The 12636-nt window shown below is 46.1% G+C and overlaps 1 protein-coding gene across 1 annotated transcript in view; it reads left to right on the top strand.

Annotated features, from left to right (window-relative positions):
- Window positions 1-12636, top strand: part of ITGA9 (integrin subunit alpha 9) — a 345733-nt gene that overhangs the window by 186993 nt on the left and 146104 nt on the right. The window contains exon 17 of the mRNA XM_061196493.1: window positions 5184-5260. Coding sequence (XP_061052476.1) covers window positions 5184-5260 — 77 coding nt within the window. The remainder of the gene's footprint in view (window positions 1-5183; window positions 5261-12636) is intronic.

Below are 12636 nucleotides of genomic sequence, written 5' to 3' on the forward strand. Positions count from 1 at the left end.
AGGAATCAGAGATGATGTCTTTTTTTTTTTTTAGTTTATTTATTTATTTTTGGCTGCATTGGGTCTTCTTTGCTGCGCGCGGGCTTTCTCTAGATGCAGCGAGCGGGGGCTACTCTTCGTTGCGGTGTGCAGGCTTCTCATTGCGGTGGCTTCTCTTGTTGAGGAGCACGGGCTCTAGGACATGCAGGCTTCAGTAGTTGTGGCGCACGGGCTTAGTTGCTCCGCGGCATGTGGGATCTTCCTGGACCAGGGCTTGAACCCGTGTTCCCTGCATTGGCAGGCAAATTCTTAACCACTGTGCCACCAGGGAAGTCCTCAGAGATGGTGTCTTCTTAGCTCTGTTTCCATTTTCCAGAATGGCTGCTTCCAGGTTAAAAAAAAAAAAAAAAATTGACAGGGATATTCCAGTCAGAAGTCGAGGCTGGAAGGAGGTGGGAGAGACTGCTTCCAAGCTGGGTTGGGATTTGCCTGATTTAGGCAGCCAGGCTTGTGTTTGCCCAGAGGGTTAGGGAAACGTGGAGAAGCAGGCAGAGGAGAAGTTGGAAAATTGGTAGTTTGGCCCATTGGCTTCAGGGAGAACCTGTACTCTTTCCACTTTGTACAGGAGAGATATTTTTTACTTGCTCCTGGAAACTATGCTGTCAGCTAGCATTCTGAGGCTTCAGACTGCCCCCGCTTCTGCCCCAGAGAGATGTTTTTCAGTTCCTCAGGAAACAAAACTGTCACTTGCCCAGAGAGACGAATCCAGGTCCCAAGCACAGGATCTCTGAGTTTCAACTTCAGTCTCCAAGGTGGATGACACAGGTCTCTTGATTCCTTGCTGTCTTGATATTTTACCTATAAGACAACTTCATTCCCAGCCTGGGGAGGGTCTTGCCTAAGCCAAGGCTTTGCCAGGGCTTGGAATGCACAGCCACTTTTGTTCACACCATTACCCAAGTTAGGGGAGACCATTAGGTTGAGGAATATTCCAGTAATCTATTTCTGTAAAATAAACTATCCCAAAATGTAGTGGCCTAAAATAACAGCATTCATTTTGTTCATGAATTTGAAATTTGGCAGGGCCTGGTTGGGGCAGCTCATCTCTGCTCCACATCATGGCAGCTTGGTGGGGCTGGGGGACCCATTTCCATGGTGGCTGACTTCCGTGGCCTCGAGTTGATGCTGCCGGTCAGTTTCTCTCCACGTGGGCCTCTCCATGGCTTCCTTGCCGGGTAGTAGCTATAGTCCAGGAGCAAATGCCCCAAGAGAACTCAGAGGAACCTCTAGTACTTTTGGTGACTAGGCTTGGAAATTGCAAAGCACCACTTCTGTGCAGCCACAAATCCACCCAGATTCAAGGGGTAGAGTATTGACTCCACTCTCTGTGGGAGGAATCTCAGAGTCACATTGTAAAGAGTGCAATGGGAGACATCGTGCATTGGTTTTTAGAAAGTACAGTCATCTACACAGAGAGAGATTCATTTTGATTCTCTTTCCATGGTCTTGTACTGCACTGTCCACTAGGGAATCCTCATGGAGCTCACTCTTACCTCACTCTTACATACCATCATTGTCATTCACATTTGCTGGTGTAGACAGTGATGCACATTTGCTGGTGTAAACAGTGATGCCTAAAACAAGAACAGCGTAATAGCCACAAACTCCCACTCCCAGCTAAATGCTAATCTGGATTAACAAGAGTGTCACTAATGCTGTTATTTTCATTTTGTAAATGTGGAAATTGAGCCCTGGACTAATTTCTAAGCTTGTGCTTTATCTTCTCACTATAGTTTGTGCTTAATTTTAGCTGGTCAGTGTAAGCACTCAACTAACGTGTATCTGAATGTGTGTGTGTGTGTGTATGTGTGTATATACACCCAATTTTTGTGTGTGAGTGTGTGTATGGCAGACTCAGTGCTTGCCTTTGTTGGAAGGAAATTCAGCAGCACTGGAGGACTTAACAGCTAGAGAAGTTAGTTTGAGGGACAGGAAATAGAGAGCAGAGTACAAGGGAAAGTCAGACCAAGGACAGAGCTTGTAGCTGAGCAACAGTTCTTTGCTGGGGGGGGCTACAGCTTTGGTGTTGATGAGCAGTGTATTCTCATTGGCCCATGTTCCAACGGTCACCCCATCTCTCAGAGCGTGTGGGGTCCTCCAGTGTGGCAGCTTCTACATGCTGGGGTCTGAGGGCAGGCACAGGGGTGAACAAGACCAATACAGTCCTGGAGCATCATTTTAGCAGGGGAGACAAACGGGAAACACGTAATGATAAAATTAATTAGTTACAGTCGAGATGAGCAGTAGAAGGAAAAGTGCATGAACTACAAGAACTTATGACAGAGCCCAAGCTCATCAGGGGCTCAGGGATGTGGTTTTGATTTGCTCATTGAAGGATGAGAGGACACGTACCAGGTGAACCCGGTGGAGGCATTTGGGCTCGGCATGTGGGGAGGCCCTGAGGTGGGAAGTTATACGGCCAGGTTGAGGGGTGGCTGGCACAAGGGAGCCAGGGTGACGGAGCTGAGGAGGGCAGGCACCTGATCTTTTCAGATTGTGTGCCACGGGATGGCTGTAGGTCCCTTCCTCCTTGTCAGTTCTCACCTGCTCCCCACCCCACTGCACCCCACCTCCAAAGGCTGGAAGTCAGACTGTCTCTTGCCTGTAAAATGGGAGAAACACTTGTAAAGAGAAGCCTGTCACCAGGGGCAGAGCTGGGTTTAGTGGAGCCTAAAGCTTATATGATTTGGAAGGAGAGCTTCTCTTGGGGAAAATCAAGTAACATCATGAATAGAAAGTGAGGTGCAAGGCCCCGGTGGGAGTGTGTCAGTGAAGGCCCTTCAGCCTGAAGTTTCATCAGCTTGGTGGTAAAGTCACCTTTGGTGTTTCTCCTCATTTCTAACCTCGGAAAGCCTTCTTTTCCCACCTGAGATATTCATGCAGACCTCACATCCACTTATTCCTGTTTTCTCCTTGACTGAGATGGCAAATAAATCACAAATGCCTCCTATTAAAATCTCTTGGAAATTTGGCTCTCTCTTTGCCCCCAGTGTTGTCCAAAAGAACATGGGAATGTCCTTTTTTTGCTCAAGACTTTCATGAGTTTTTCCCCCACACTCACGGCAGGGAATGTTGGCTGGGACATATTACATTTTGGAAATGTGACACAGGAATATGAATTTCCATAAGCAAAGTTACTCTGCCTGGTTGGGTCTAGACTGTTCGTTGGCCAGCACGTTTGCTGGAGTCCACGTGGACGCTCAGAGAAGCTGCCTGGACTTGTCCTGTGGGAGGAGAATGAATCACCTGGAACTATGTTCTCTGTATGTGTTAGAGGGGGACCCACAAATATGAGTAGTGATGACAGAGAAGTTGAATAGTGAATAAATGACAACTGAAAAACGGCCACAGGCTCTTCTCTCCAAAATCCCACCAAAGTGATCAAAGGCATGTAACTAGTGAAGAGTCTCTGTCGGTGTGGACTCAGGAAGCCTGCTGTTCACGGATTAGAGACATCAGAGAGATTGAGACCAGAGGGAAGGACAGACAAGCCCGCCGGGTACCACAGAGAGAAGAAAACTGTAACTCCTCCCCAGAGCCGCTCCTGATTCCTGGTTGCCCTCCACAGGTAGGCCCAGCTCAGGCACACGCTGCGAGCCCCCTGGAAAGATGTCGGGTGTGGCATAGTGAGCTTTAGGCCCCAGCACTGGGTGGAGGCCCTGGAGGCTCAGGAGGCCCAGCCTTGGTTAGAGAAAGGACACTCCGTCCTGATAGCTACTGGCTGCCCCGCCGAGACAGGATCCCTTCAGTCGGCTGTGGTGCCCTTGGCCTCAGAGCCTAATTGCCTTTGACTTTCCCCTTTGGAATTAAAAATTATAGTATGAACCCCTCCTTCAGGCAGAACCCATATCAAATACGGATTTTCTGCCTCGCCATGACAGCAGAGGGAAATGACCAGACTGTAACCTGGGTTACTATTCATTCCGATCTGAGAGCATTTAAAGATCGTCTCAAAGATGGGAAGAACACCTACCTACCGTGTACCTTTCTTGAAACAACTACTTGAAGAAGCACTTGAGGAGCCTGAGAAACGAATCAGACAAGGGGTGCCCGCTGTGGTCAAGGCCACCCCTGACTTGGGTTTCCTTGTTAACTGCTGAGGACCCCTCGCCCTGCGGGACCTGGCTCCATGGGGGTGGGGGTTTAGCGGAATTGTAATAGGGGCGGGGCAGCCGCGCGGCCGTTACCGCGAGACCTTCAGGGCAAGACCCGGAGTGCAGCGGTGAGAGGTCCCGCTCCGCAGGGTCAGCAGGGCAGCGGTCCTCGCGGCGGAGAGTGCGGAGACAGGCGGATCGTGGCCTTCTCCCCGGGGCCCTCCAGGCCCTTCAGCCTCCGCCGACGGGTGAGCTGGGGGCCCGGGGACAGGCCGAGGGCTGTGTCCTGCAGGGCTCCAGAACCCTTGTCACTGGGCCCCGGCCTTGAGGCAGCGGCGAACCTCTGCCCCATGCCCACCTCCGCGACCTAATGGCGGTGGCGGTCACCCTGGGTCGCAGTCCGCGGGACCTGGCTCCCAGTTGGGCGGCCTGAGGAGCCTGAGGGCCGGCTGGGTCCTGGGCGCCTGGCTCCCTCAGCGATGACGGCTGGGCGGGGTCTGGGGACCTGGCCCTGCGGGCGCCGCCAGCTGAGATCTGCCTCCTCAGCCGGGCTGGGCACTGGCGGGAGGACCCGGGCAGGGTGACCGGCCCGCGCAGGGACCCCTCCCCTTAACGAGGCCTGGACCTCGGAGGGCAAAAGTTGAGCCTTGGGACCTTGCCCCTTCTTGTCAGAACAGAGACTAACATTTGTTTGGTGGACGTTTACAGGAACATCGTGACCTGACCATGACCCAACCTCAAGAACAAAGGATCTGACACCAAGAAGCTTCCAACAATTAACCCCGCCCCTCCCTCACCTTTCCTGTAAAAGGGCTTTGCTGAAAGCTTTCAGGGAGTTCAGGGTTTTTAAGGCATGAGACGCTGACTCCTTGCAGGGCCCTGCAATAAACCTTTGTCTGCTCCAAACTCCGATGTTTCGGTATTGTTTGGCCTCACTGTGCCTCAGGCACACGGGAAGAATTCCCACTGATTTGGAAGGAAGTGGTTGGCTGTTATTTACTCATTTGCCACTAACCCTGTTTTGCTCTTCTTCTTGTGTCTCCCTCACAGACCGTGTTTGAAAGGAATTGCCGATCTGAGGACTGTGCCGCCGACCTGCAGCTTCAGGGTCACCTGTTACTCTCCAGGTGAGTCAGTGCCCCCTTCTTGACTTTGTTCTGGGAAGCTGTTTGTCCTGATTTCAGGCCCAAAGTCTGCATATGCAGATTTCCCCACCGAAGAGGGTAAATAGAGGTGGGTTTAAAATGAAAAGTTGCAGTTTAAGAAAATGTATATTATACTGTAATTTTAACAACAGGTATTATTTGGGGGGATAGTTTGGTTTTTGTTTTGTTTGCAGTCTCACATATCTCACAATTAGAGTTTTGTATTTCTAATATCCCTGAGTATTGGTGATGTGTGTTTGTGTTGGGGGGTGTATTTTATTTTTAATGTAATTTTTTTTTAATTTATTTATTTTATTTTATTTTCGGCTGCGTTGGGTCTTCGCTGCTGCGTGCGGGCTTTCTCTAGTTGTGGCGAGCGGGGGCTACTCTTCCTTGCGGTGCGCGGGCTTCTCATTGCGGTGGCTTCTCTTGTTGTGGAGCATGGGCTCTAGGCATATGGGCTTCAGTAGTTGTGGCACATGGGCTCAGTAGCTGTGGCTCACGGGCCTAGTTGCTCCGCGGCATGTGGGATCTTCCCGGACCAGGGCTCAAACCCATGTCCCCTGCATTGGCAGGAGGATTCTTAACCACTGAGCCACCAGGGAAGCCCTGAGGGGTGTATTTTAGGTTTACTTATTGTATTAAGTTGAGCCATGTGAAATTGCCAATATTTAACTGTTTGGGACAACCCCTATGATTCAGTTTATTATTATATAAAGGAATACGGGAACTACTATAAAGGTTCTTTTTATTTTTTTCCCCACACTTAAAGCGTTGTGCTTTAACAACAAGTAATGGTTCTGCGGCAGGAGCAGGTGGAGGAGAGGGGCGGCTGTCCTGATCCAGGGGACAGACAGCCAGTCTCCTGGAGCAGGGCTTCCTCCTACAGAACGTGAACCCTCAGCTAAAGGTGAACCTTCCGTAAAGGGCTTCTGTTTTCTCTCTGCCAACCTTTTATTTCAGACTTCTTGAAGGTGCTGGTCCTGAGTCATTTAACCACATTTCAGAGAATGGGTTCCTTTCGAGACAATTCCTTCTGAGAGATTGTTTTAGCCTCCATGCTATTTATTACCATTTCTCAAAAACAGGCATCAGTGTTGATAGGTATCCTCTAAAATGCCATACTGTGTGTCTTAACTGTGAGAGTTAAGTTTGTGTGGAATGAAAGAAATATCCCATCACGAACCAGTAACTACACTAGGACACCTTTACTTCTGTTGATAACCTATTATTCATCAAAGGAAAGTAATAGTAAGAATTCTTTTTTTTTTAATATCTTTATTGGAGTATAATTGCTTTACAATGGTGTGTTAGTTTCTGCTGCATAACAAAGTGAATCAGCTAGATGTGTACATATATCCCCGTATCCCATAGGATTCTTTTTCTTTTGTTTACATTTATCGGGGGAAAGGTGACGTAACCGCCCTCCATCTGCCCCTCCGCAGACACACAGATACTCTTCCAAACCTCTTAAATATTAATCAGCATTACTTTTACTTAGGACTTAGTGTAGTAGATTAAAGTAGCACATGTTGTGCCAAGCTTAGAAAATTATTTCAAACTGATAAGTGTGTATTGGAATTGTTTTAACATTAGTCAGAAGGACCTCCTGGGATTATGAGAGAAACCAATTCTAAAGAAGGTTCATAAGTTATCAGATCATGACTTTTAGTTTTAGAAAGGTCTTCCAAAAAGTGTTTTAGGGGAAAAGTAACATGAAACAAAAATACGTAGATTTGTTTTATCTTGAGGCAGACTGTAAATGGTGGAAACTTATTTTGGATTGTAGAAAACTTCATGTGTTGGGAAAATGTTCACTTGCTCTAAGGTTAAATATTAGAAGAGTCCTGATGTTCTTGCAGCCCATTAGTGGACGGTCAAATCCATCTGTATTGCATTGTGCTCTTCATATGTTAAAATATAAAACCCGAGGCTCATGGTCAGTAAGGCACCTTATCCCTAAAGCTGCCTCCACTGCCTTACCCTGGCCTCTCAGGACTGTTGGTCAGAGCCAGGTCTGTTCTCTGGGCCCAGTAATCAATAATATGGGAACAACTGGTGTGGTGGCCAGGGCCTAGACTCCCGTATGTATCAGCTAGCTAGAACCACAAGAACGTGCTGTATAACAAACTAGCCAAAACTCAGTGGCTTAAACCAGCAATCATTTATTCTCCTGGAACTTCAGGTCAGCTGAGAGTTGGCTGGTCCAGGCTGGATTCAACTGGATCTTGGTTGACTTGCTTATGCATCTGGGGTTCAACAGAGGGTAGGTGGATCTCAGCTAGGCCCAGGTGACCCAGTTCAGCTCTGCTTCATGTGTCTTTCACAGTCCTGCTGGAACCAGTGTCCTAGCCTAGGTGTGTTCTTCTCATGGCATGGCACCGGTGCAAGAGGGCAAGCAGAAACATGTGATAACTCTCAAGGCCTAGGTTCAGAGCTGGTGCATTCTTACTTCAGCCTTATTCTACTGGTCACAGCAAGTCATATAACCAGTCTCAAAGTCAAGGGACTGGGAACTATTCTGTGCCCTTTTAGTGAGGAGAACTGCAGTCATACAGCAAAGGAGGCAAATTTAGGGAGGGGTGAAAATTGGAACCATAATGCAATCTATTCTACCATGTAAAGAACAGGGTCTCTGTGTGGCTTTCCTGGTGCCTTATAATTTTCAGGACTATTTCAGCCTTTCTTGCAATTCCATCTTCCTACAACTCAGACATGAGACCTAGAGATTGCGGGAGGAGATTTTCCAAATCTCCAAAGTAATGTCCTTGGACCAAAGCTCTGAGCATCTCCCTAGGATGAGTTATTTCCCAGGAGCCCCCTTGGTCTCTCAAAATAGCCTTTTGGCTGGATCCCCCATTAAACAAACCTTCATTATACTCTTGGGCCCATAAATGTCCCCAAGGGAGCCATCAGAGAAACATTAACTGGTAATTGACTAAGTAGAGATACAAAACCAAGCCCAGGGTTTAAATTACTTTGAATTTCCCCAGATCTTTGCACAGAGCCAGGCACAGAGAGAGAGAAGGCACAGTCAGTAAACTGCTCATGGAAGCCAAGGTCTGAATTTGGTTGACAAAGGAAGGCTTGGTAGCTTGAACCAGAAGTGAGCTGTTTTGGTTATCCTGTAACTTTCTTGATTCATTACTTCCAGGGATGGGATGTACATTTCTTTATTGTTCAAGGCAGGGAAGAAATGTGGGCCCCGCTCTCCCAGGATGCCCAGTGTGGTGGAAGAGGACAGCTGGGTGCTGTCAGTGCCTGGTCAGTGCTGGAAGAGAGGTAGATGGGTCATCATGGGGCCCTGGAACAGCTTCCGAGAGGAGGAATTAAAGGCAATGCGTCCAGACATTCGGGGCAGAGGGAAAATGTGAGCCGAGGCACAGACGCGTGGAGGGCAGGATTCCCATGCAGATCTGCAGGCATCTGGAGTGAAGGAGTCGGTCAGGAGGTATTTTTGCCATGAGCTTCTCTGCTGTAAAATCTTTTTTTTTTTTTTTTTTTTTTTTTTTTTTTTATGAATATAACGCTGTTTTTTTTATTAAAGTATAGTTGATTTACAATATTATATTAGTTTCAGGTGTACAACATAGTGATTCAATATTTTTACAGATTATACTCCATTTAAAGTTATTATAAAATATTGGCTAGATTCCCTGTGTGTACATCTTTGTATCTTATTTATTTTATACATAGTAGTTTGTACCTCTTAATCCCCTACCCCTAAATTGCCCCTCTCCGCTTCCCTCTCCCCACTGGTAACACTAGTTTGTACTCTATATCTATGAGTTTGTTTCTGTTTTGTTATATTCATTCATTTGTTTCATTTTTTAGATTCCACATATAAGCGATAACATAGAGTATTTGTTTTTTTTTTTTTTTTTTTTTTTTAAACATCTTTATTGAAGTATAATTGCTTTACAATGGTGTGCTATCTGCTGTAAAATCTTTGCCACAAGAGTTTTTGCTGCAAACATTTTCACCATGTAACTAATTGGCTATAAGGCAATTCTCCTGTAAAAGATAAAAAATAAAAGAGCATCATTAAACAGGACATAATGAACCATGAAAAATGAATAACGAAGATTTAAAGACTTTATTGCAAAATACAAAATATTTGAATACATTTAAAATGTGATTCGTTTTCCCATTCAGCATCGCACTTTTTCTTTTTTGCTAAGATTTCTTCCTCCATTAAGAGAGGGATCAGTTTCCAAATACTGAGATGCACATTTGTAACTGAGCTTTGTGTTGTGAAAGCCTCTACACTGTGGTGTGTTCCTGGCATCTTGTCACATGTTCATTGATTGATGTTCCAAAGTTCATGGGAAATGTGGGTTCAACTCTCCACCTTCAAATATCCGAAGGATTTGCAAACTGATATGTTATCATTTTCTAGTAGAGTATGCAGTCTGGCTTTACCCTCTCTTATTTCATACTTCCAGTAAGTTTTATCACCGTGTTTCCAATCAAGTCGACATATGTAGTTGTTTTCATCCACTGCTTTAAGACTGCCTGTCTCCTTGTCACCGTGTAGAGTGTTATGAGTGCTAAGATTTATGTAATATAAATCAACCAGTTCTTTTATCTTTTATGGCAAAATTGCCTTATGGTCAATTGGTTATGTGGCAAAAATATTTGCTGCAAAAATGCTTGTGGCAAAGATGTTTATGGCCAAAATACTGAACACAGGCCAGGAGAACACAGTAAGAGATGAGAGAGAGAGAAACACTGTATTGTGACACACCTATGAGTTTGGGTTTCATCCTGAAGCCAGTGGAGGTATAGCAGGATTGTAGCATGAATGGATTTAACCTAATAAGAATGCAGGTAGGCACACTGAAGGGGTAGGGAGAGAGGAGTGGGGGTGGGGATTGAGATTTAGATGCTGTGGGTCATTGGGTTCTCTATTCCACTGAGTGAAAATACGGTCCAGCTTGAGTTTTGAGTCAATTACTCTCTCTAGCATCTCAGTTCCTGCATCCCTGGCTCAGGTCCATGGAGTGGCCGCCCTTGGTCTCAGTGCAGGAGCACCTTGGGCAGGGCTGGGCTTACGAGAGATATTGTGTTGATCTCCACCGTAGTGCCTCCCCAAGGGCTTCAAAAGGACAATTTGGACAGAATTTTTGCCTTTCGTGCTGTCTTTAGAGCCTAGCTCTCCTGTTGGCTGTCATCCACTGTACTATAAGGTTGAAGCCAAGGGGTAACAGAGAAAAGTCCCTCCGACAACAGGGTAGACAGCACAGTACAAGGTGTTGTGGTGGGAAGCAGCCAAAGTACCCATAGACTGAGGAGCCTTTGTCTTGAGAAAACAGAGGGAAAGATATCTGGGAGTGATTGGGTCACCTCGAGTGGCCAGGGATCAAGCCAGGAAATGCTATCTGTGACTGGGACTCACGGATGTTTTTATTTTTCTCTCCAGAGAGCATGAATTCTGACAGGCCTGTTGTCTCTTAAAACAACCAACTCTTCAATTAAAAGTCTACAGTTTTTAATGGTCTTGAGCCTTGTTCCAGAACACACCATTTCCAAAATGTCCAGGGATAGGGATGAAGCTGTTTAGTTTCTTTAAACAGGACTGAAAATTCCATTTGTAAAATGATGCGACTATGTTTTGTTTCATCTGTCTGACTACTCACAGTACCTAAGAATATATCACATGTGATTAAGATAAAGAAAAGAGAAATACACACTATGGCAGTTAAGTTAAAAAAATTTTTTCTTTGATGCATCCTATAGGAGACCAGTGGAAATTTCAGTGCCTTCTGGCTAGCCAACTCCAATAATGAAAGAACTCTTAAGGGAGGTAAAAAGGCACAGTAAGAATATTTATGAAGTTGGAAGAACCATCTAGTGGCCACATATAATGGTCTTCTGGTTGTAGCCTTAGTAAGGCTATTTTTGTGGTGTGGGTGGGGCACCAAGTGCATTTCCCAAAACGCTTGGCTGGGAGATGGGTGGCTCCATCCATGAAAAACCAGCCTTCAAGAGGAGGATCACTATACCCAGAGCGCCATTTAGAGTTTGAAACAAATTGTTCACCTTCCTAAAAATGGTACAGTGACCAAAATCATCAACTGCATAGTATAGCGTAGAAGTAAAGTTGTCTTCTTTTATGAAGGGGAAGAGACCCCTGTTTATTGAGTTCCCATCATGTATTAGGTACCCTATACTAGGACTCTAGGTACTATAGTCCACTGTAGTGTCTGCACAACTGCACAGTTTCGGGCAAGTTGCTTCACACCTCTGTGCCTCTGTTTCCTCTTCTGTAAAATGGGAGAAATAATAGCAACACATTATTAAAGTTGTTTTGAGTACTTAACGAATTAAAACATGCTTCCAAAAGCTTGGCATATAGTAAGCACTCAGTAGATGAGAGCTAGCATTATTATTTCATTTAATCCGGTCAGTGACACTAAGAAGTAAGTATTATTACACTCTTTTTAGTGTGGAGGACACAGAGGCTTAGGGAGGCAGGTGACTTGCTCAAGGGCTCATGGTGGTCGGGGCTGGGGGTGGGGATTAAAGCTGGGAGTGTCTAATTCTGCATCCTGCTCTCTTCCAGTACACTGGCCTCAGTTGGTGAGGCTGGCTCTGGACCAGAAGGACCAAGGCTGGGGAGCTGGGGGAAAAGTCTTCCTCTGTGTGAAAAGCCCCAATTCAGAAAGGAGGTGTATGGGTAAAAAAATCCATCCTCAAAGATGCCTCCCATCCATCCCCAGTCATGCTTCCCCTGTGCTGTCTGACATGTGAGGCGCTGTTCAAAAGCTTTTCTCACTGGAGACCACAGACGCCAGTCCTGCTGGGCCAAAATGGTGGTCCAAGCATCGAGTCAGGCTATTCTTAATACATGTAGGCTGGATTTTTCTCTCCTTGGAGGGCCTCAGATTTGACCATGAGCTTGTGGCTGGCATGTCAGCAGTTTCCTCAAATGTAATATCATCACTATTATTATTATTATTTTATGAACGAAGATGAGTGGGAGCTGATCAGAATCTTGGAAAACTTTTGCCCTTACCAGAATATTAGCCGTGTGATTCATTATTTAGTTTTTTTCCTCCACTGTCTTTCCAAATTCTGGGACAAAAAAGTGCAGAAGTTTGTTGATCGGGAGCAGCTGGCTTTTGTATTGGCTGTTTCTGGAATCTCTGGAAATAGGAATGGTTTTTATCAAAGGTATGTTCTTGAAAGAAAGGTGAAATGCTCCAATGAATAGAACCTTTTGAATGAGAGTACGATTCCTCATCCTCACTCTCCTCTCTCCCTTGCTCTGATGGGGGTTCCCTAGGGAGGGAGTAGGTGTCTCCCCCACATTTCAGGACCACATCAAGGATGAATGGGTGTGTGGGTGGTCCTTC

The sequence above is a fragment of the Eubalaena glacialis genome, chromosome 7, assembly GCF_028564815.1.
Source record: "Eubalaena glacialis isolate mEubGla1 chromosome 7, mEubGla1.1.hap2.+ XY, whole genome shotgun sequence".
NCBI classification, from domain to species: domain Eukaryota; kingdom Metazoa; phylum Chordata; class Mammalia; order Artiodactyla; family Balaenidae; genus Eubalaena; species Eubalaena glacialis.